Genomic DNA, 24,382 nt, shown 5'->3' on the forward strand with positions numbered 1-24,382 from the left:
GAGGGAGCAATGACCCTGGTAAGGAAATCTTAGGGGACCAAAGGATCTGTTGAAGGAGAAGGATGAGATGGTGAGGTTTTCTTCTCTGCTCCATTTATGGAATAAACTTGGTCTCAGATCAGCATCTTTTGGATGCAGTCCCCAGTACCACTGTGGAACTGCAAATTAGGGATTCAAACAGATCTTGTGATCATCTCCCACCCCACATTCATTGACTTGAGATGCTGTCAAGGCTCCCCAGATGGTGGGAGGTCAGATGAAGATGTAGCTCTTCGTGGTGAACTACTTGGTTACATTATATGTTGAGGGGTAAAGCCCACTTGAGGAAAGGGGACAGTAACAGAGACCTTCAAAAGAAACACAGAAAGCGCTCTGTTGAGAAGAATTGGCTGTGCCTGGCTTACCTGCTCCGTAGAGGCATTAGCTCATTAACTCACACACAGGACAGCCAAATTATGGTTTTGTCCTCACGGTAACATGACCATACTGAATTAAGTGGGTCATGAGCAAACCTGAACAGCAAAGTCTGGGGCCTTGTCTGTAAATAACACCTACAAAGTCAGGTTTGTATCTCAGGGAAATTACTTGTGAGCTCTTTGGGGGATGCTGTTGCCAAGTGATCAACAGGACTCTGCCTGCTGGATGCTGCTCCCATACCCACAGCCATGACCTCAAAGACAGCCCTGTCTTTGAGCACCCTCAGCAATGATGGCTAAAGTCACCAATAAATAAAACAATCGCTATCCTTTGACAGGCAGCCAAAGTGTCTTTTCTACTCTGCCTTTACAACTCTTCACTCAGTAATGAGACCTGCTGGCTACTTGTGCCAAGACAGTGCCCAGATGCTGTGGATTTGCCTTTATTAGAGAGAATTTTTAAAAAGTTGAGATGGAGCTTAGACAAGATTGAAGCAAACTATGTGTAGGCCAGATCCTAAATATAGTTGGAACACCACCCCTTAATTGGCTGTCGAGTCTTTCCAAACCAAATTCTTCTTCAAATGCCTTTTTAGTTGTTGTTGGAAATTCAGCCCAAGTGTAAACCAAATTGTTTTTCAAAATACATTTTTGTAGATGTGAGCAAGCAGAAGAAAAACTATTCTTGTAGCTGCACATTTCGCTTTCTTACACTGTGACAACTTGCATCATAGGACAAAAGGCAGAAAGTGAGACTACCCAGTGGCCTCTGCTAGCACCTTTCTTTTTGTGACATGCTTTTAAAACCTATACATAACCCATTCTCTCCCCCATCCTGCTTGGGGGAAGTGAAGAAACAGCTGTGTAGTGTTTAGTTGACAGCTGGGGCTAAACCACGATATGAGTTTTCAAATTGCACCTGCAATAATGATCCAGATACTGCTTTGGATTACCTGAAGATATTGAGGGGAGAGTGTGTGTTAGGTTTAAGTCTATTACAATGAAGTACAAGTAGATTTTAGTCTTTCCAAAATCTCACCTTGTCCCCAGCTGTCAGATGAAATAATAAAGCAAGGATAGTTTCCCAAAAGATTCACTTAACACCTTGAAAAAATAGCTGAAGTGTGTTGTTGATTTCTTTTATCCTGACCTAAAAAATTCAGCTTGTAAGTTCTAGATTAAATCATTCTTGGCTGCCTCTCAGGAAGAATCAAGATGCCACAAACAACTCCAATGGCACTGATGAAAGCAGAGTATATGGGACATCACACAAAGCACCACAACAGCCTGGAACGTTTTATTTAAAGTGACTTTATTAAAACACTGTTAATATAAAATGTGACCAAGTACAATTTTTTTGTAAGAATGTTTAATAAAAACATATTCAAGAAAGAAGGAGCATCAACTCTTGTTAAGCACAGGAAAAACCTACCAGGATAAGTAAAAAGTTCTGCAGCATGTTCTACCAGCTGGTCCCAATGTGTCTTAGGGTCGAGTTAGCCAATGGAAGAGACAGGCAGTCAAGGTTCTTCCCTAAGAAGCTTTAAGGTATTTAGCAGAGATTAAATGTAACACTCCTCAACAGTAGAAGACTTCATTTTCAGATCTCCCCAAATCACAAGAAGATTAGAATTTGCATCTTCATTTTGGATTTAGAACTTTTCAGCAGCTCAATGTACAGAAAACTAGATTCACTGGTAACTGTAAACCCCAAGATTAACATTTGTCAGCTTTGAAAAAAGGTGCGAGTCAATGCTAATTATGCACCTAAAGAATTTGTGCTAAAGTTGTTCTAAGCTATATTAGTGCTGGATGCTTGTAGCAAATGCTAAAAAAGTGCAGCTAATTAAAAAACAGCAGAAAAGTCCAGGAAGTTAACAACAAGTACTTTCTGAACTGCTGAATGCAAGAGATAATATCCATGAATTACAGGAGTTTGTACAACTCAGGAAGAATGTAAATATGCTTTCAGAAGTCTGTAAATAAGACTATGCAATGACTTCCACTCTGTGGCAATCTTCCCCTTTAGCTAAGAAACCTCTTAAGAAAACACTAGAAAAATTGGAAGGTTTGGCCTTGGTGGTTCAATTTTTTGGGGGAGTGAGGGGTTCGAGGAGGAGTGGAAGGAGAAACATACTTACAGCATTTTCCTTGATCAACAAGTAAGTTTTAATGCTCTATCAGCACACTCTGTTCAGAGAAAGCAGCACACCAATTAGAGGTAAAGATTCTTCCAGGACATTTCAAACTCTTCCTGTAACAGGTAGAGTCCTGCTGCGTCCAATTCTGCACATGTAACTGCCCCTGGCACCAAACCAAATGTCAAGTGCTAATCCATGAGAAGCCTAGCACAACTATGGTCTAGGAGATGGTAACCTTCTTATAGCCTTGGCTGGGACCCATTAGAGCCCTGTGTTTTGCCTTCTACCCCAAACAAATGCTATGGGTCTATTGCTGAGGTAAAGGGAAAAGTCAAACCTTTGGCATTGGAGCAGACCAGTCACTGGCTGTGCGTAGGGGAATTAAGGCTTCAAGGTGAGGTAAACACAGTGAGAATCAGTGTGTAAATCATGCTGCATTTCAGAGACGACAGATTCAAACGACAGCTACTCTTGTTCTCTACATTTTAAACACCAAAGATCATTCAAAAGCAGAACTGGAGGCAAGACTGCTGAGGGCCACCTTGAGATGCCTCTCTGCACCTCAGGAACAAATGTAACCCAGATGTTGAACACTAAAGAGAATGTACCCACAAGGAGGAAAAAGCACCAAAGTTGATGAGTCCTTGAGACGATAAGCTGCTTAAAAACAAAAAAGCCTTACGCTGCTATGACCTCCCATAAACATAGTGGTTTCCTGACATAAAGGTAATCTACACTCCAGAAATTCTCCAGTGCTGTAGTTCCAGCACTAGTATTATGAAGAGTTATGCTCTAGTAAGGAGGCAGTGAAATTATTAGGCTTGTGTTCCCTGAAGAATTTCGCCAATTCATTAGTTGTTGTTCCGTTCCCCTCTACCCACCCCCAAGTCTTTAATCCAGAGAGCAGAAACACCTGTCATTTCCACATATCATTTTTCTAACACTCTTATGTTATTATAGCAGATTTGTAGGGTACAAACACAGTGCTTCTTTGTATCCATCATTTTGGCAATGCCTTTGCCCTCTTCAGAAGAAAAGTGTTTTCAATAAGTGGTACAAAAGTAACTTTCAAACAAAACAAAATCTATAAATCAATGCAATTCTGTATGTTTGTTTTTCATACTACTTTTGCTAGCTATCTGAAGTATGGAATGATTTTCTTACTTGGAACCACTGCACGTGCAACACTATTTCTTACAAGCCATGCTAGCAAGGTTTCGATTGAAAACAGCAATCTGGTCCTGCAGGTTCCATTTGTAGGATACAGAGACTCTCATTTGTGTTTCTTTAACATGTGTATGGTAACTTCTCCCATTCTCTCAATACAGTAGCTACCAAAAATTTTAAGAGATATTAAAAAAATATCCAAATGAAACCACACTTCTATCACTGTTTAAAAAACAAAACCGCATATGGTGTTACAAAAGTTTATACAAAGGCAACATTTAAGAGTTTGAAAGTTACTTCTAGAAAAAGACACAAATTCTAGTAAATTAACATACAAGGAGAAAGGTATTCCACTCCTTCCTCAAAATTGGTTTGATCTGTTTTGAAGTATCTTTTACCAGTTGTCCAGAAAATCAAAGCCAGTCTTCAAGATAACATTGCTTGTACTAGTCTGGAAGGGAAAAAAAAAGAAATAACATGTAGTTGTTAATTATGGTATTATGAACTCAGTATTTGACTGCCTATCTACAAAATAAAATTTAAAATGTTGTCTGCCAATATTTCAAGGTCTTCGCCTTGCTCTAGACACCTAAATACCTACACCATAAAATGCCAGACATGGAAAAATACTCACAATGGCCATTTAAAGGCAACTGCAAATAAAAATAAAATTCTTTTCATGGGCTGCAGTCAAAAACTTATTTTTCTCCTTATGGAAAAATTAATAAAGATCAATCTTTTAGACTAGAGTGGGAATTGCAGAGAACGAAACAAACACAGAAGAGAAGCATCACTAATTCAACAGATTGTCTGTTGCAATTATAGTCAGTTGTTTCCAGGAAACTACACAGTTTAAACTTTGATGACAAGTTATTTACTAGGCTATCAAGAACATGCTCACTCCTGTAGTGTTTCACTCTTAGCCATGACATTTGAAGTGATTTTAGTGGTCAGGAAAAGTATTCAAGAGGCACAGGTGAGTCTGCATTATCTTCCTAGAGCATGGCTTCCCAGAACAGGGAAGAAAATTCAGAGAAGAGGAAAGGAAGAAAATTCTATAATACATAAAATTCTCTGCTACTCTGTTCACATTTTGACATGGGGTGTGTGTTTTTCCACAGAGAGAAAAATCAGGCTTTTCAAACTGTTTCAGTTAGCTTGAAAAAATTCCCAAAGGAATTAAAACTAGCAAATCATTAATTTGTAGGAAAACAAGCTAAAGCCTTTAATTAAATTAGAGGACTACCATGGTCACAATTTGCAGCAGAACAGCTCAATAAGCATTATCTCTTAGCTTCAGAAAAAATAACTAATCATAGGGCTTCAAATACTGAAGTGGCTTAAGTATTGTTCTCTCCTAAGTGCTGCCACTTCTCTTGCAACGAGCTACCTCATTCTGTATCTTTCTGACCTTACATAATCTTGTTCAGAATTTAAACAATCACAGTTCGGAAAATGTAGTACAGAAAAAGTTATGCCACATGCTGAAGATGTACAGTAATGTGTCAGGCTATTGCCAGAGTGATGCCACAGATTCCAAACAGAACTGCGCAGCTCTGTTTGAAGAACCGCTCCTCTTCCCTACTTCACAGTTTTCAGGCTTCAGATCTCTTTCTTTTCTTTCCTTCACTATGTCATATCCTGCTGATCCCTTTCTTTTCTCACAGATCAGCATCTCAGCATCTGCTTTTAAAATAGCTTCAATTGGCTATTGAGCTGCTTAAGGTTATTTTTTGTTGTTGGGTTGTTTGGGTTTTTTTATTAAAAAAACATTCAGAAAGCTAATTCTGGAAGTTCACTCTATTTCTATTTTGGACTTTAAGAGAAAACACATTTGAAAGCAGCCCAGCTGCCTGGGACAAAGCACTGGGAAGTGGCTGTCAGGCTACTGCCTGAAACATCTGAGAAACTAGTTCACCATTCACCACTACGCTGTGTGTACCAATAAAGTATCCTAGCCTAGACTCCAGCTTATCTACTTTTCAAGTTAAAAATTTATTCTTTCCATTAAGTGTTTTGCTGTTTCAAAAAAACCTAAAAACAAACCAAACCAACCAAACAAAAAAACCCCACACTCAACCAAAAGAAACCCACACAACCTCTTTTACTTTATATAGCATGTTACTAGGTAGCTTGCTGTCAATTAGCCACTGGGTGCCTCGTCAGCATTTCTGGTGTTATATTTAAATTATGCCTTTATCCTATGTGTTAAAAAATATTTAATTCAAGTTAATGTGTCAAACATTTAAACAAAAGGTTAAATAAGACTCCTTCACATTTGAAAGATAAAAAGCCATCAAGCTTTATGGAGTCCCCGATCTTTGAGAGTGGCCCTCTCAGATTTTAATGTACTATACAGTTTTTAAATCTAAGGACAGTGGATATAGCAGTACTTACCTGTCCAGGCATTTGTGGGTCTGTAAGTATAGTACCATCAGTATCTTCCTTGTTTGTCCTAGATGATGCCAGATCCTGTGGTGGGTCAGGAAGAAAGAAGTCATCTAGAGAACTAGTGGGGAGTTGGGAAGGTCGAGGTTTTTCCCATTCGAGAGATACAGAAGGTAGGCTGGGGGCAACAGACTTCTCTGGTTTAGTTATGCTCGGCTTCTCAGCTTTTGTCATCTCCTTTGGAGTAGACTCTTGTCTGTAAAAAGAGGGAAGGGGTTTCTCTCCTTTCTCCATGGACTTGATCTGGCTGGGGGTCAGGGACTGGAACTCAGACTTGTCTCCTTCAAACTTTGAGCGCTCTGCATTTATCTTCCAGAAAGAGGACTCCTCTTCCTTTCTGGGTGCTATCAACCCATCAGAGCCGGGGGTCTTATTGGCCTGAGAAGATTTAGGGACTTGGACGCCAGGTGCTGCTTTAACAGGCTGCCTCTGTTCGTTTTGCATCTGGGCACCACCTTGTTCTTGTATGGATAGAGATGCAACGCTGAACTCCATCTGACTCTGTTCAGGGTTAAAGAAAAACAGTATTTCAAAGCCCCTCACGAAGATAGTTTTGACCTTCAGACCTTGATGCATATAGGTAGCACCTTTGCCCACAGTGAGGCAACTCCCAGACAACAGATACACACCAAAGCTACCTTATTTTCTCTATTTTTGTAGTTTCATAAAAATAATAATTTTTAAAAGTCTGAAGTGCAAGCAAATATAAGAGTCCTAGACCTGCTGCAGATTAGTCAGAGAAAGCAATCAGGCAATCATATTCGAGTTACTCAGTGCATGCACAGCACTAAAACATTAGAAGAGCGACACTAAAACATCAGAACAGCTGCAGATGTATTTTGAAAATCATAGATTTTTACATGAAAATATTAAGCAAAAAAGCTTTACAGTGTAGTTTAAAAGACAATCTTCCACTACAGCCTTTGAAATAGTTGGCTACAATTCCACCTACTTCCAAGATAAAGGATTAGATGTAGTGGGTATGCACAGGCAAGTCATTTTACAATTCTAATGCACCTCTGAAGGAAAAGAAACATCTCCAGCAGGACCAGTTCTTCACCTATTCCAGAACCTTGTTTTGTTTTTACTTGCAGTGCAAATAGCTAGTCATTTCTGATAGGTAACACTGGGTCAAGGAAGCAAGTGTCCACAGTTAATGCATGATACAGATCTTGCAAAAGTCACCTGAAAGCTAACAGTACTTCAAAATGTTCATTTTACTTACCACCACCTCAGTAAAATGATTGTCAACTAGTTGCACACTGTTTAGGCTAATAAAAGTTAAGCCTTATTTCACTCTGAGAAACATGTAACCATCTTTAGGAGCACAGACAGCACCATAGCAAGTGCCAGGAAAGAACAACCTAATGTCTAGACTTTTGTTTGTAAAATGGAACAAATAATGCAAAAAAAAAAAAAAAAATTTGCATTTACTGTTACAGCTATGCTGTTGCCTGACTGGGTTTGAAAAAACTCAGACGAGCTGTAACTTTTCCTACAAATGGTTAATAGATACTTTAGAAGTTCATTACAGATTTGTGATGTTTTTTCCCATTCTACTTCATTGCCCAGCCTTTCTGAATAAAACTGCAATAGTATGTATGGGCCTGATTCTAAAACAAGTCCCAGTTGCATATCATTTTCACTAGAAATGTTTGATCTCGAGTCCTACATTATCGTGCATGTTAAGTTCAAAGGGACTCTAGTTCTAGCAGGTCTCACACGACTAGTAGTTAATATTCTGAAACTTCTCATCAAAGAGAAACTGTTAACCCAGCAACTGATTATTTATAAAACAATTTTTTTTAAACAGTCAGCAGCTGCCTACACATAATTTGACTCATGGACTTACTTCTGACCTTTCTAAAGAATTAGATATATTATTTTTCCAAGGTTATAGGCAAGGAAGCACCAAGCTTCATGTTTTCACTAAGAATATCAAAAGATGCAGAACATAAATAAGCTGGAAGTAATTATAGCTCAGCTAGAGTAAGGTGAGTGCAAGGATACACACAACTCTTACCAAACAGCTCAACACCCCATGCTGCCTGCAAAAAACTAAGAGGAAAACCGTGGTGCTCCAATTTTTTTTTTCAACAAAAGTCATGACGTAAACCTAAGCGCAGAAGATTTATCCTTAGATAAATTTTGCATAAACAAATTATAGATGCACTGGTGTTGAGGATTATTTACAGTGACTGCCATTCCTTACATTAAAATATAGGGATTTATTTGCCTAAGCTCATTTGGCAGCAGTACTGAATAGCGATTTATCACCCTGAAGTTAAGACGCTTTACGACTTTAGAACTGATAAAATTCCAGCTTAAAAAACCCATAACACAATATAAAATAGACCTGCACTTCTCTACTATCCAAAAGGAAAAATAAAAGACAGATTAAAAAAAAAAATCCATCTTGGAAAGCCTAAATTGTGTATGACTTGTCATGTAGGAATTAAAACAGTGCTACTTTTTATCCTTCAGCAGTCAGCTGCCTTCTGAGTAGACTGTCCCAGGGCTCACACTAGGGATGACAGTAGCTAAAGGCCACCACAGCAGGAGTCACTTTCAGTAGAATGATTCCTTCACCCTCCAGCCCAAGAGAGAGGGAAGGTCAGTGCCCAGAGGGCAGAGAGGCTATCACAACCCCAGATCCACCAGGACAGTGTTGGAAATAAAACCCAGCAAAAACACTGATGGAAGGGAAGCAGGGGTCTGTTAGAACAAAAATTAGAAAAAGTAAACCAACAAGATGGCTCTGCATTTCAATGTCAATAAGACAGACAAGCAAAGCCAAGCCTCCTGAGAAGTTCTTAGACTGTGGAGCTAAAGATATATTTTATGTTCTTTTTTATGGGTCCAAATATCAACTCAGAGGTCTGGTTTGGAAGTGGCACATTGCTTCTAGAGTGTGACACTGCAGCACAACTTCAAGCAGTTGTGCCTTTCCAACCTGCTCATGGATTCATGTTCTGAAGAAGATGTCCTTTTTGTCCTCTTAGTATGGAGATCATGGAGTGCACCTTTCCATTTTAGAAGACAGGGCCACCTGACATTTAAGATTGCATACTTGTATCATGGTATGCTTTGGAGATCAAACAGTTCATAATCTGACATGGAATAATCCAAATGAAAATATTTCTTCAGGAGTTTACGTTCTCCCACAAGGAAGGTAAAGAAGATAAGACTACCCTGACAGGTTCTGAAAGCACTGCATCTCCGGATGATGTAAATACAGCTCCGTGAGGTCAGATGTATAATTCTGCTTCTAGCATTTAGCTCAAGAAGCCAAGAACTTCTGTGGACCAGCCGCAAGATATTCTGTATTCCTTGAAATATATAATGCTTCTATTTGACTTTTGAGGTTACTTAACACAACTAAGCCCCTAAGCTAATGAAAGAAAATGATTAATAGGCAGTATCTTTCAAGTAAAAAAATTGGCAATAAAACACCCTCCCCCGCAAGATAAAACAAACCAAATAACAGAACAGCATCATAAGTAGGAAGATAATTTCACACAGAGATGGAGAAGACCCATGTGTGAAACACCCTATGCTGACATCTAAGTAATGAATAGTGCTGAACACTCTAATGAGTCACTAGACACTACAAATGTGATTTTAATTAGTGTTCTGCTCTCAGTTTCTTACATCAGATTGCAAATTGGCAATTGGTTGCGTCAGCAGGAGAAAAAAGGAAACAATATTTAAAAGACAGTTACCCCCTGAAAAAAAACATTTCCTTTTCCTTAAGGTTTGCCAACCATGAGAATAGCATCTCTCCTGGCCCCAGTCAATATTAGGGCAGCAGCTCGTCTGTCAAGGGTCACACTGAGTGCTCGCTTTCCTCAGGCTGAGGCAGAGTTGCTGTGAGCTGCACTGGCATATGTAGCATTCAGCAGTGGAAGGGTGCCTGTGACACTCTACTAGCTGCCACCTTGGGGAAGCAAACACTGAACACTGGGATACGATTTCATGATCAAAAGTGAATTGCCATTTAGGCACCGTTTGGGATTCTAGAGACAGGGCTTCAGTCCCCCACTGCTTTCATAGATTTTGTATGACTTTAAATGAACTGCAATTTCTGTACTTATAATTCTCTATCTAAGGAATAAAATAAAATTATTTTCTTTTTCCTACCCTTTGTCCAAATTGTATTTCTGGGAACTATTCAGCCCAGAAACTCTCAAGAGTTTACAGACAGGCTAGTGAGGTCCCAACTGCAATTTCTAGAAGTTATTGGAATTCAAATAAAAGCTATTAACAGCAGTAGTATTTTCAAGATGTTGCAAGAGCAAATCTTTCTCAACACATTAAGAGAGAGGGGGGAGAGAGAGCATGTGAAAGCATGCACTGAGAAGTATTTTGAGGCAGAGTAAACCTGGAAGTCTGTGTTCTTTTTGGTCTTATCCCTCTGGTCCCAAACCACTGCAAGGGTTCAAATAAAGGATGCCCTGTTTTGATCATTTTTCTGAATAATAAATATGAATAACATTATAAATTGCAGTTTTTAGTTGTATGTTCATCTTTCCTTAAAAAGATGATATTAAGGTATTTAGGAATTTTGTTTATTGGATTAAAAAATTTAGACTAAGCTTCAGTCTCAAGGCAGCAATAATCCACCAAATCATACTAGTGGCTGTATATACTCATGAGAAACAATGTATTCTGAAAGAGAGGCACCACACACTGAGAATGTCATGATTTAATAATACTGTATAAAATCAGGTCTCAGTTCATAAGTCTATATTAAAAACAAGATGACCACAAAGAACCCAGGAACTTTTTAAGCATCTTATTCACTCATCAGGAATGTGTAGTATTTTACTAAGCAGTCACGCAAATACAGCCAAAACAAATTGTTTTCCTTGGCAGGCTGAAAAATCCAAATTGTTGAGAAAAAACTGCAGAAACACTGTCAAAAGCAACTTGTTTTAAGCACAGACTAATAAATGCAGAGGTAAGAAAGCCAACTTTAAAAAGATTTAGAAGATGACTTTGCTTTGCTGAATGGACAAAACCAAAATAAATATGGGACTCAAAGTAGTTGCAGTTTTTGCTTTATCTCCTGTGCACATCGTGGGTGTTTTTAGGATCTTTTCAGTCAGAAAGAAATCGTTAGGTCAGCAGAGGCAAATTGCAAGGGCAAAAAATAGAGCCAAGTACTCAAAACCATCTAAGTAATTTTAGTCCCTACAGAAAGACAATGCCCAAACATATATAGCATGGATCTCTGGAGGAAATTACATTATATACTCTTTGGTGATATGAACTGCATTCTAGTCTGCCACTGCTACCATCTAGCTTGAGCCAGCTGATGCTGACAGTATCTGGTACATGCCTGGTTTTATGCCCAAAAACAACTGTCTAAAGAGTGATGCAGGTAACTGAATCCTTAGCTGAGAACACTTGGCCATGCAGAATAAAATAAACATTGAACATAGTTTCTATTACCACAAGCTGGGTTTTTTTTGTTCAAGAACTAATAGTCAACAGTGATCTTACAGCAGCGTGTTTTAAATGTGTTTTAAAGGGAAGGCTAATCCCAAAACCTCAGGGATCACGCTTCTTTCCTTCCAAGGAAGCACTGCCATTATGCCTGCTTGGTAAAAATAATTACGCCAAATTATAGTTTGTAACAAACAATTATAATATCAGGCTGCTAAGCAAAGGAAGGAAAAAACTCTTTTCTTGAACTTTTTTCCTATTTAAAACAAAACAAAATCCTCCACAACTAGGACTTGTATGAAGAAGGATACTGAAGTCTGTCTTTTAGTTTTAGATAAGGGAAACAGTTTGCAAACCGTGTTTCTTTATAAGTGCAATTTTTCTCTTCCTAAATCATTGCTAGGAATAGATCACTTCTGTAGCAATATAATTAGGGAATTCAGACATGGAGGCAGCAAACAGATTATTGAAGGGATTGAAGCTTGACACTTCCTTGTTTTGCTTTTTTTGGTTTGTTTGTTTTAAACACACCTTGAAGGCTTTTCTTTTCAACAAATAGCTGATGGTCTGTTGAAAACAGAAGAGAGCTGGCAATTATTCTACCTGTATCAAGAAAACCAAATTTTTAGATATGCATGTGTCAATTTCAAGCATTTGGAATAAAACCTGTTTTCATTAATAGCATGAATTAGAAATAGATTCCAACTTACTCCCATGCTGCTCAGTGCAATCAGTGTGTTAACTGAGATGGCAGACTGAAATTATATTTTCTGCCCATTATTAAATTATTAAAAAAACAAACAAACAAACCAAAACCACAAAACCCACAAAGTTCTCAGTTCAGGAAGAGTTGCAGAGAAATTTTATTTCCAAACGCAGGCATGATTCTTGTTTTCCATTTATATCTTGAGGTCCATGCTGAGTTTCACTGAATTTTTACTTCAAACAAACCAAGAAACCTCAAAGGCTAAACTCAGCCAAAATGTCGTCTTTCATCTCACGTAAACCTGAAGCCATAAATAGAATGCCCTGAATTCATAAACCTGGCTAGAGCTCCATTTAAAAATGTAACCCACATTTCAAGACATTATGTCCATGAGGGCTCCACCCATGAACCAAATCACTCCCTCCAATTCAATCTCTGGTTTTAAAATGTTTGCAGTGCCAAGAGAACTCATTGCTTCCCAAGTAGTTTTCCTTCCGAGAAGTGATATCATTATCTACTAAAAATATTATTTTTAATGCTGTCAAACAGCTAACTCAGCAATTTACATGGTATTTCTACTTTGATTTGTTTGAGGATTTAAAAATAAAAAGGTAAGACAAGAAATACACATCAAACCGCTAAAAATAGTGGAGACACTCATGCAAGTGTTTGCTGTGATAAGATGACTTAAGCCATATCTCACATTTGTGTTTAAAATGAGAACACAGAAAGCTTATTTTTGACACAAGTGAAGTTATCAAGCCTTTCAACAATGTTCTGCCCAAAATGACCGCAATTTAGTACACTGTTCTCTGGGTAAGTTTGACAGCCATGGAATTAGGGAATCCATTGCACTAGCTCCTGTAAGAAAAATTTATCCTTACCTAATCCCCTAGAATCCCCTATCCTTACCTAGAATCCCCACTGGCATCACTGTAACACCTGAGAGGCTTCATCTTGGGAGAATACATGCTCTCTACTCTTCTCATTACCCTCTTAGTTTCCCTCATGTTGGTTACAAATACTGATTTTGCTGCTTTATTTTTCTGAGTCTCACTGTTAAAAAAAAAAAAAAAAGCCTAGTGGTTTTACTTATTTACATCTTTATTTTGCTCTGAAAAAGCCACATTCCTTTCCTTGGGTAAAACAGATCACATTCATGCACATTGAAGGCATTAAAGTGAGATCAGGGGAAAGAATATTGTGGAAAGACTAACCCTTCACGGGATAGAGCTCATGGAATGGAAAGAGCCTGATGGCCTTAAATAACAGGAGGAACAGATTTGGCTCACAAGACATTGCACGTGCATTACAATACATCAACCTTACTGAACAGCTCATTCAGGTTTCCTCACATGGGACCAGTTCAGCAAGGATACTTTTTCCTCAGCTGGTACCTCATGGGAAAATTGCCTTCCAGTATCACCTTATTAAAGTACTGGTTAGGGAAGAGATCTAAGAGTAAGCATGAAGCAAGATCTCCACCTTTAGAAAAGGAAGACTCAGCAGCTGAAGGATTTGGCTGACAGACTGATACAATACGAGGCACCGAATTAAAACCAAAAGGAAGCACCCACAGAAACCAATCAACCCACACCCTGTAAAGCCAGACAAAATGGATTCCCTAGAGTTTCGCTAGAGAAAAAGGTCAGGCAACTTTTCAGCCTACAGCTGAGGCACAGCTTTTATCCCTGGTCAGCAAGCAGGGAGCGGGGGAGAGGGAAGCACAGCTTCATCAGCCATGACAATTACTTCTAAAGCAACCTCCTCCCCACCTCACTTCTTTTCAGCAGCCACACGGGTGGTCCCATATCATTCTGTGATCCTCCATTCATTACAGTAGAGTATGAAACTAGTGCATCTATCCACTTGGGTCCCTCATTTTGAAACAGTAGGAGGACAGTAGAAATAACATTAATCAGAAAGTGATAAACCACAGGCTGGGTTCAAAAATCCTTCACTAGACATACAAGCATTAAAAAGAAAAAGAGTATCAATTAAAGAGAAAATCCATTCAAATCCAGATGCATCTCAATTTGGATCACCAGTCAGTGCATTACACGAAGCATTATCCTCCAGGAAGTTCAAGTATTCAGAACTTACATAGTATTATCAAGACAGAGCATAAAAATATGATTACAGCTGCCACGTTCCCAAACCTGAGTTTTTGGATTCATATCGAAAAATAGAGGAGACACAACAATGCTGTCTCCAACATATGATTTATTACACCTTATTGTCAATGAGGTCCACACTTTTCTCACAGGTTTTCCTTTCTTGGCAGCTTCACCCAAGTACACCCATGTTAAAAAGCCTCTTTGATATTATACTAAGAGCCAGTGGCTGTTTCTTCTAAAGGTTCTGAAAGACAGGAGGGCTTGCCTGAGCTACCAGGCTTCCGCTGCAAGAAATTTTCCACTGGTTCCTGAACCATCACAGCTTATAAAGGGAATTTTAAGGCAAGTGAAGACTGGCATTGGTTTCTCTTAAACCACGGCACTGTAGGCTGCCGGGACCCAGGAGCCACATCAAGTTAGAGGTTAATCAGCTTCTGCAAAGCACAGATGGGGCGCTGGCTACAGGCAGTGACCTTGAGCAGGGAGGGCGAGGGTCAACCAAATTAATTTAGTGTTCACTGGCATTTCCAAATAATTACTCTGCATTAGGCTAAGATTATATTCATAAGCTCATACATGATTATCTACATAGTTCAAGGGCAAAAAAAAACCCAAGCCAAAACAAAATAAAAACAGGGAATAGGGCAGAAGCAGCTTTCTCTGACAGAGAACACAAAGTCTGAAATGTATGATTAAATTAATATGTTCCCCATACACAGCTGAGAAAGGCAATGAGCTGTGGTTTTGCTCCCAGAATTTCTTCAACAAGAAGAATTAAGCTTGATTTTCCACCACAAACATGGTATGACCATATTTCCTCAAACTGCACGTTCAGAAAGATGGAGAACTCTGGCTCCATGTTAGGCATATGAGAATCCCATCGTAAATAATACTTTAACAAAATACCAGCAGTAAAGTGAGAGGTGAAAAACAGCAACACAACAATTCCCAAACCAACCCACCACAGAAAGAAAAAAAAACCCACCACATTCTTTTTTGAAGGAGATGCCTTTTGGAGATGTAATAACATAATGCTTGTATCACAGCCTCAGGTCAACAAGTTTCATTACATTTGTTGTAGGACAACATTCTTGGTCATAATAAAAAGATGAAGCATAAGACAGGCCTTAAGAAAAAATCCAATCAAGTTACTAGATACCTGCAACTTTCTCACCCCGTTTCCTAGCTAGTTTACTCCTGACTGCCAAAGTGAAATATGGTTATGTTTTATACAATATCTGATAAACATGGAAAGTTGATTAAAAAGTTTGCAATGAAAAATCAAATAATTGGTAATTAATCAGTTTTACACCTGCACTTGAAGCCAGAAACTTAGTTCATGAAGTCCCATTTTGTGTTTCTGTTGATGTGAATCAAAGTACATCAGTTCTGTATCATTTGCAGGATAGTCACTTTACACAGCTCTCATAGAATAAAGGTGATATTAGTCTATCGAGTATCAAAATGAAGACAATAAATACATAAGGAAAAGTATAAAATGACAGACCAACATTAAAAGTAAAATTGCTGCATATTTACCTTCGTTTCCCAGGAGAATGGAGCTGAGTGTTCATCTTGCCAAGTTATGTCCTGAAATAAAATTCAAGAATGACTAAAAATCAGAACAACAACTTTACCTGCTGAGAAGCATCATACAGATGGCATTACATTACACTGCTGGAACTGTAACAACCACTACCACACAACTTGCTAAAAAGTGAAAGCCCTACTTGAAGATGGCACTGATTACATTTTAGGACTGACTGAAAGCAAGTTCTCTGAGGGGAAGGTTATCAATACTATACCAATTTAATCTACAAAATATACAAAGGTTTAACCTGGTCTAAACTACTTGAAATGGCTTCTCAACAAATAGCTTTAAGATGTACTATATTTCCAGTTTTCTACTAGGCATTTCTTTGGTAGCCACTAGCAACACACAGGGACAGAAAAAACAAAAGGAGAAAGGGAAATAAAGTCCCATTTCCTCCCCTTGGCAAACCGAAGAGCATGTGCACAACCAGGCAGTCACATGGCAGTGAAACAGCTGTGCAGCCATCAGGACAAGCCACAGCTGGATCCAGCCCTGACAAAACACATAATCATGCCACTTCAATGATGGCTGGTCTGAAGTAAGAATTCAGTGGTGTTGAAAGAGCCACATGACATCCACAGAGTAAAATCCCAATCTGAAATCAATTCTTTTAAGAAGGTATATTTCTGAAAATAATCCCGATTTGAGAAATTTAAATAATCTCTTCATACACAGCATGCCCTCCAGAAATACATGACCCATGTCGAAAAAAGGAGGAGTGAAATAATAAAAAAATTACTGTATTTCATATTTTTTGAAGACTTAAAACAAAACTATTGCATTTTTATTCCTAGTCATGGCTGGGTCTCACTGGTACACTGGAGGGTCATGTTGGTAGAGGCTGTGAGTTGCACCCTCCATACCGAGTATAGCCCTGTTTGGCCATCCCAGTACATAAGAAAGGAATGGGAGTTGGAGTACCGTATGGAAAGACAAAGGCCAGGAGTAACCATGCAGGACTTTCATACTCCTGCTGTTCAGAGAATAACAGAACTAGACCGTGTTTTAAGACAACACAGGAACCCCACATCTCACTATGATTGCTCTTTTCTTCTTATTTGTGATCTCCGCCTTTATATAAATGTATTTCTCAGACATCTGATAGCATTCTCTTGATTTGCCATCTTATTTCACCCTAGGCAGATTTTGCTGGCCAAGAGCTATGAGATCACAATTAAAAATGTCTGAAACCATGTCCTAAACACGAAAACATGTCATTCTCCAACTATTACTCATCTGTGAAGCACAGGGTTTCTCGCAGTAAAGCATTTGTGGTATATATAAGGATGATCCCATGCTCTTAGAAAGAACTGGGCTGATAGAGATCATCTAAGAGGAAAAGCCTGGACTCTGCTGGATCCCACATTCTGGCCAAAAAGGAAATTTGGTAAAGGAAATTTTTGCCAAGAACACAAATGTAATACCAGGTTCTCTCATTCCAGGAAACAGATACTCAGATGTACTAACATTTAAAGAAAACAAAGGCAATAAAAGTCTGCTTTTTAGTATCTATCAGTATTTGCACTGTGCTGCTGACCGCATGGGCATGCCACACCACTCAGTGTGTGATGCCTCACAGAAGGTGTATCAAACTATTTCAAACTCATTTTAGGACTATATCATATATATTTAGGACTATATCATATGAAGCACATATGACAAGAATCACAGTCTGAAAGGGAAGAGAGATGGGACAACCCAACCACTGAATTGAGTCTCATACACAAGGCAGGACTATAACCCTTCTGTCCACATGGGGTCTGGAAAAATCAGTACTTGATTTCAACCACAACAGTAAAGGATACAAATGAAGTTCAGAGAACACTGTAACACTCCTACATGCTGTCACAGCACCTTAAAGCTCCAGACATGTAGGCATAGCTGCCAGTGGGTTTTACCTTAGGAATTTAAAGGAAGCTCTGGACAAGCAAACCAGCTGTGGACCAGTTTTAAACTTGGGTGCAAGCCAAGACCATCCTTGTCCTTGATGCAAGACATCCAGTTCTTTATTTTTCTGTATCTGAGGCAAGTGTAGACAGCACTGGGAGGGACCTCTTCACCCAATGCTCTCTGCACACTCTCAACTCAGTGATGACACCACTGTTGTGAGGCTGACCACAAAGGGATAGTAAAGCAGCATGGAGAAGGCAGAGTGAAGGTATGAGATCATCATGCAGCAGGATACATCATTCCCTACAGGGCAAAGCAAGTCAGCCTCCCATTTCATAGAATCTGATGTCTTCTCAACCATCACTGCACCTGTTGGAACCTCAACTTGTAACCTCATCCTCCAGCATAGGCAAGCAAAAAGCTCTTGAAATGAATTAACAGTATTTTGGTACCAGTTGTTAAAAAGTTCAGTTTAGAGATAAAATCTAAGACTTTCATAGACTATTTCAAAAGATGGAATTAGTAGACATTTGTTAGGCATGAGCAGTTCCCTAAAAGAAAAGGACCATAGATTTGTTTTTCTTAAAAGGATGGCTCATTGTATCTTGGACTGCACAGCCCAGCACACCTCAGAGCCAGTAAGTCTGAGGAGCTCTGTCCACTTTCAAGAGATCTTCCATAGGACATAGCAAAGAATAAAATAGGATAAGACATGGTTTGAGGATACAAACCTTCAAGGAGGTGATGTCTGTGGTTATTTGAAGTGTACTTCAGGGTAGGATGAAGGAGACAGTTGACGAGTTCTGTCCATTGCCAGGGAAGGGAAGGAAGTTTGTGGCCTCCACCTCTTGTGCCCTCACACAGAGGACATGAAGAGGAACAAGTGAGAAGCCAGAGATTACACTTCAATAGTTGCCTACCTTTAGTGCCTGACTCATGTTTGTCATCAACAAAATATGAGAAATAACTTTGATGTAGAATAAACAAATTCTTATACATTTGAAAAAACTGGGAGCAAAATAATCAACTATTTCAATATTAACAAAAGAGAATTATGAGTGAAAATTCTAGAGAAAAAGGCCTCAAGGCTATGTATCATCAACATAGATTAGGAAAGATCCATATCTGATCAGCTTTTGTTTCCAGTACACAACAAAGCCTTCTTCCAGAAAGAAGGCAAATAAATAAACTTTTGTTCACCAGTGTTAAAGAAAGAACCTATTTGTAAGAAATGGGGCCTCATGCAACATATTTCAGAGCTGAAAAAGACAAGAAAAAAAGAGAGAGGCAAAAATCTGGTCATACACTTGACTTCAACAACCAGCTGCAAAATATATAAAGAATCACAAACTACATTTGCTGTATGTAGGCAGCTTGTTGCAAAACAGCATCTGAATTTCAAAATGGAAGACACTGGTAGAAAAATGCCTGCGTATCTGACATGACTGTTGCTCAGTACAGCTGTCAGTAAGTGGGAAAGTCACAAACCCACCAACAAATGCATCTTGGAAGCATTATCAGAACAGGACTTGCTCTTTTTTGGGGTTTAACTGCACTCAAAAGCTGCCCTGCATTTTTCATTTTTTAAAAAGCACAAGTCTCTAACAGGCCCAACATAAAAGTTTTTGCTCTATTGACTATTTGTTGCTTTAAGGCATTTTTAAGTAGGGAGGTAAAAGGGTTGATCCTTTGCTTGGTGTCAAAGTTCTTAAGGCTAAGCAAAACAAAATACCATATCTGCCTTCAGGTAGATAAGTCAAGCTTCCCTATTAAAAGACGATCAATGAAGCTAACCGAAGTCTCCTACCTGTCTTTGCTCCACATAAAATGCTTACTACTTCTTAAAGCATATGGCATTTACTTCAATGAAAAATTTAGTTATTTCAAGTCCAACTCTTTGAGCTACTGAATACTGCTCAAATATTGAATATCCATTTAAAGAAAAAAAAAGAAAAAAAAAAGAAAAATCAGACCTTGAATCCACGTGTATGTCACACACTTATGGATAAAGAGGGACAGTATTAAGAGAACAGTGAGAACTTGTTGTAAACTACTATCTAAACTTTCACTGAATCAAACAGAGGATCCAGTGGCACCAACTAACACCAAACCAGCCGCTTAACAAAGGCTGACCACTACAGCAGGCAAAGGGTGGTAGCCTCTTACACACTCTGGTTTTCCACTGGTTCCTCTCATAACTTATGACACATTTCAAAAATAATCAATTTATATTACATTCATATTCAATCCTGGTTTCTATTTTCAGATTTTCCTCCGTTCAGTTAACCTTCTTTTCTACTGCTGCGGGCATTAGACATGAATGGAGAAATGCCAGTAATTGGAGGCTTGTTAGGAAAGAGGAAGTTCTGTTTGAAGGTCACAGCCTCCAAAAGCCCTCAGTCAAGAGGTCTAGACTGTCTAGATACAGAAAATTATGGTGAAGCAACAAATAATCTCCTAGTGCTGGGCTCATGTGTGATGGTAGCGAGTCAATCTTCAGTAAACAGAACAAAACTTATTTCATGGGGTCGTTAAATGACCCTGCCAGCCTAGAAGAGATGAAAAATATGACCTAGACCAGCCAACTCTAGAAAACCGAACAAGACAGAGTGGTAAGGGATGTCGGATGTTTCTAGCAGGAGGTGTTAGAGAATACCGGGTACTGCAACCCCATCAAGGCTATTGAGCTGATGTATTCTGGGGTTCATCTCAAACAGGAAGTCTCAGCTTGACACTGTGAGGCTGACGGTGGACATGTAATGGCTGGTTAGTGCTTGCATGCACCCTCACCACAACAGCGTGGTGCCCACAGGTACAACTGCCAAGCAGAACTGGGTGCCACCCAATCCAACTCTGCTTGAGAGAAATGCTGCTTGGGGAATCAGGGAGCCTAACTCCTGTACTTCAGTTTCTTTCATCAAGCTTTTTGAGACTTTTAAAAATACCTTCAGTTCTTTGACAGCAAGATGGGAGATTAAAAGAGCAGCTCTGGTGTCCTGGCACAAATAGTCTTTGGGACCCGCGTTCACAGTGCCTGCACAGCTTCAGTTATTAACTCCATGGCTGGTGATGCTGCAATGAGCATAAGATAACAGAAGAGAAGAAGCAGTGGCATTCAGCTGACTTTAGGCATTTGCTAAGAGTCACACATGGTGCTGCAGTGCTCTAACATTATAAAATGACTGGATCATGGCTGCAGGATGCCATGGTCCTGTTACTGCACATCTATTTTCTCTAACACCCTTCCCACACAGCCAACATACTGAAAGGTATTTTGAAAATGTAAGAGATGCTTATAGTTTGAGAACTTACAGTCCTGGGCAATGAGTTCAGGAAATAAATCTGGTGTTAGAAAAGATATATGTGAAATGGTGGGAGCGAGAAAGAGGGAACCAACTGTCCAGAGATACGAGACCACTACATATATTCTCTGGACCACCTTATGAAAGTGGTCAAATGCATGAAAGTGGGACTGAAATGGTGAGAGGCCTGGACGGGTAAATCAGTATCTTCATCATTCATCCTTGGTTTGCTTTCTCCCTAGACCTCTAAAGAACATGAGGTGAAAGAGATAAAATTTCCATGCTTAAGCAAGCACAGGTAGATCACTACAGATTTCAACATCAGTTAACAGGGAAGATGAGCTGTGTCTGGAAACTTGAAACCTTTGGAGCAGGTGTCAGCAAGAACATCACCACATCAAAACACTCTCACTGAAAGTGCTGCAAAATCAACAAGTGATTCTGAGGTATGCAGACTACTCTCCATTTCCTTGCCTTTGGATACCATACATCAATAGACAGGGACAGCAGCCAGGACCAATCTAATTGCCCTGAGCAAGGGCTGGGTGACCACAGTACATGTAGCAGTTATGTCTTACAAAGACAGCAGGAGCACAATTCCGTAAGCTGTTAGACCAGAAGACAAGAAGATAATAAAGCTCTGTAGACCAAGCACTTGCAAGCCTGGAAAGCTGAACTGAAATGGCAAGAGACTGGCCACAGTAGCTCTGCAACAGCAGGACAAGGAGGAACAATTAGTGAGCCAGGGCAAATGTCCAACAATCAGGTCGAATGCCAGCAAGGGAGCCAGGGGAGAGGAAGCTATCAGATGAAGAGCCAGGAAAGGTTCCAAGGCTCAACAGTGCAGTTGGAAGAACTAAAATGGAAACTGAGGATGCCAAAACGAGTGGAATCTCTTTTCTTCAGAGAAACGATTTATATTAACTTCTGCTTAGAAGTCAAGGAGGAAGTCAGTTGAGGCGGATGCTTCCAAAATTAAACACTTCGTATCAAGTATTTTGATGAATTCTTTGATTAATGGCAACAGAAACGCTAATACTATGCATTTTGTAACTGCATTTGGGGAAAAGAGGGGAAAGAAAACAGCTTGCTGAATTTCAGATGGACTCTCTAGCTGTTTTGTCAAGTGGGAAATTATAATTTCCATACAGTACAGCACAACAGCCTACAGCACGCTTGCTTTCCTTCCAGATCCACATAATTCAAAGCAGAAAGCATACCAGAGCTCTCTGAGACTGGGAAAGATGAACGTATTTACAGTCACAACTTTCATAACTAACTTTTAAATTTCCCTTCAAAGTTTGTTTGCACAATCAAATTTGTTGTCTTGTATTCTTCTATACCTCTCTTTCACCATTACTATCAAATATTTACCTAGAATTTTGGGTATCACAGACTAAACAAAACTGAGCTTGACCCTGTGTTCTCTAACTTTAGATACGATGTGCGTGCGGCACAACATCACACCTTCCTGACAGGTGAAACACAGCGAGCAGTCTTCTAGCACAAAGCTCCTTGGGAACCATGATACCCAGAATCAATGTGCCTCATATGCTTCCTATAGATCCTATTGCAAGGGATATTGGAGAGGAGGCTAAAAGTAGCACTGTTCTCTTTAAACTGGATTGATGATTACAAATGCAGAAGCAGATTATGGTTTTTTTTCTGGTAGAAGCCACTTGAGTTAATTAACAATAGGTCACTGTAAGTTATTATATGAACACAGGGAAAGAGACTGGCTCTGTAATCATACAGAAATGTAAAAGAAAAGAAAACAAAGGGAAACAATACACAGAATAAGAGACACAGTATCTGAAGAGCACTGTCAGGTCTCTTCAAGCATTGTTAGACCTTCCTCTTTAAGGGATTGCACTCGGTAACATGACCCACTGCTCCAGACCGGGTACCCTTTATACCTATGGATTTCCAGAAGGGCTGCCACGCTTTGCCATTAGATAGACGGCTCTCAAAAGGTTCGAAATCCATACTTTGTGCCATCTATCTTTCCACACTCTTGTTTTTCCTGGCATGTGACATGGAGCAGGCTGCATTTTTTTTAAGGTGTCAAACATGCCAAGAGCTGGAATGTTTTCAGGGTTGTATTTTTAACTGTGTCTAAAACTAGAAACAAAAAGGAAGAGACTTAATTCAATGTAAACATTCCCTACAGCCTATTTTCAGCAAGGGACTATGCCCAGCGCCAGCCAGGGCCATGCCCCGCTGTCGGGGCAGCTGGAACTGGCCTCTTTCTTCAAGTCCCCGTTCTGCAAAACCCACTCCAGCGTTACCGTCGCTGGCGCCTTCCCTGCTTTTACAGTGTGACCGAGTCCCCCCGCGCGCGGTGTACCATCCTGCCCTCGCGCACAGCCAGGGAGCCGGGAAAGGAATAAACCTCATCACCGGGGCAACTCCCCCCAGTGAGGGGGGATGCTGCCGACGGCGAGGAACGCTCGCGACCCTCCGCAGCCCAGCGCCGGCGGCACCGGCGAGCAGGAGCAGCGGCAGCTGGGGCAAGGCTGCGGCAGCTCCGCCCGGGCGGCGGAGCCATGGGTGGGGAGCGCCGCTCGCCCCAGACCCGCCGGCGCCCCCTCCCCTCGGTGCCCTGTCGCGGCGCGGCCCCCGCCGTACCTCGTCGCCGAAGCGCACCACCTTCTGCCCGGTGTTGAGGCGCAGGCTGGGGTAGGAGGCGGGCGGCGCGGGCGGGCGGGCGGCGCCGCGGTGCGCGGCGTAGCGGGCCTGGACGTGCGGCTCCACCAGGCACTTGTCGATGATCTCGTCCTGCTGCCGGGGCGGCAGCCGCTCCCACTCGGGCCCGTAGCGCTCGCGGATCCGCTCCTTCTCAGCCATGATCTTGCGCGCCATGGGGCTCAGCGAGGAGAAGTAGCTGAACCGCTTGCGCTCCCGCTCGTCCAGCGGCCGGTTCCCGTTCATCACCGCCGTGCGGGAGGCGGCGATCGCCGCCGCCATGGACGCCATGGCCACCCCGCCGCCGCCAGCCCCGCACTCGCACGGCGGGAATGGGAAAGGGAACGGGAAGAGAACCGCCTCCTCCGCTCCCCTCCTGCAGACGCCGCCTCCCCTCGCTCCCTATAAAGCCGGGCCCGGCCGCCGCCCCGCGCTCCCCGCCCCCCGCACGCCCAGCGCCGGCGGCAT

At 40.7% G+C, this 24,382-nt stretch overlaps 1 protein-coding gene across 1 annotated transcript; it reads right to left on the minus strand.

The window, feature by feature from the left end:
* Positions 1 to 1,711: 1,711 nt before the first annotated feature.
* On the minus strand, positions 1,712 to 24,286 carry C3H1orf198 (chromosome 3 C1orf198 homolog). The gene is made up of 4 exons (XM_064648852.1): positions 23,858 to 24,286; positions 15,983 to 16,033; positions 6,122 to 6,673; positions 1,712 to 4,175 (listed from the first exon to the last, which is right to left on the minus strand). Exons 1-4 carry the CDS (start codon positions 24,203 to 24,205, stop codon positions 4,119 to 4,121), a joined length of 1,008 nt encoding a protein of 335 aa, XP_064504922.1. The 5' UTR covers positions 24,206 to 24,286; the 3' UTR covers positions 1,712 to 4,118.
* Positions 24,287 to 24,382: the final 96 nt, after the last annotated feature.

Source organism: Pseudopipra pipra, chromosome 3 (assembly GCF_036250125.1).
Source record: "Pseudopipra pipra isolate bDixPip1 chromosome 3, bDixPip1.hap1, whole genome shotgun sequence".
Taxonomy (NCBI): Eukaryota; Metazoa; Chordata; class Aves; order Passeriformes; family Pipridae; genus Pseudopipra; species Pseudopipra pipra.

Bases quoted from the DNA above. Each gene is read 5' to 3' on its own strand.
- C3H1orf198 (XM_064648852.1), bottom strand. From the start codon at position 24,205: ATGGCGTCCATGGCGGCGGCGATCGCCGCCTCCCGCACGGCGGTGATG. The intron at 6,674-15,982 runs GTAAATATGCAG...AACCCTGAACAG, and splicing joins CATTCTCCTGGGAAACGAAG to AGTCAGATGGAGTTCAGCGT. The intron at 4,176-6,121 runs GTAAGTACTGCT...TTTCCCTTCCAG, and splicing joins ACCCACAAATGCCTGGACAG to ACTAGTACAAGCAATGTTAT.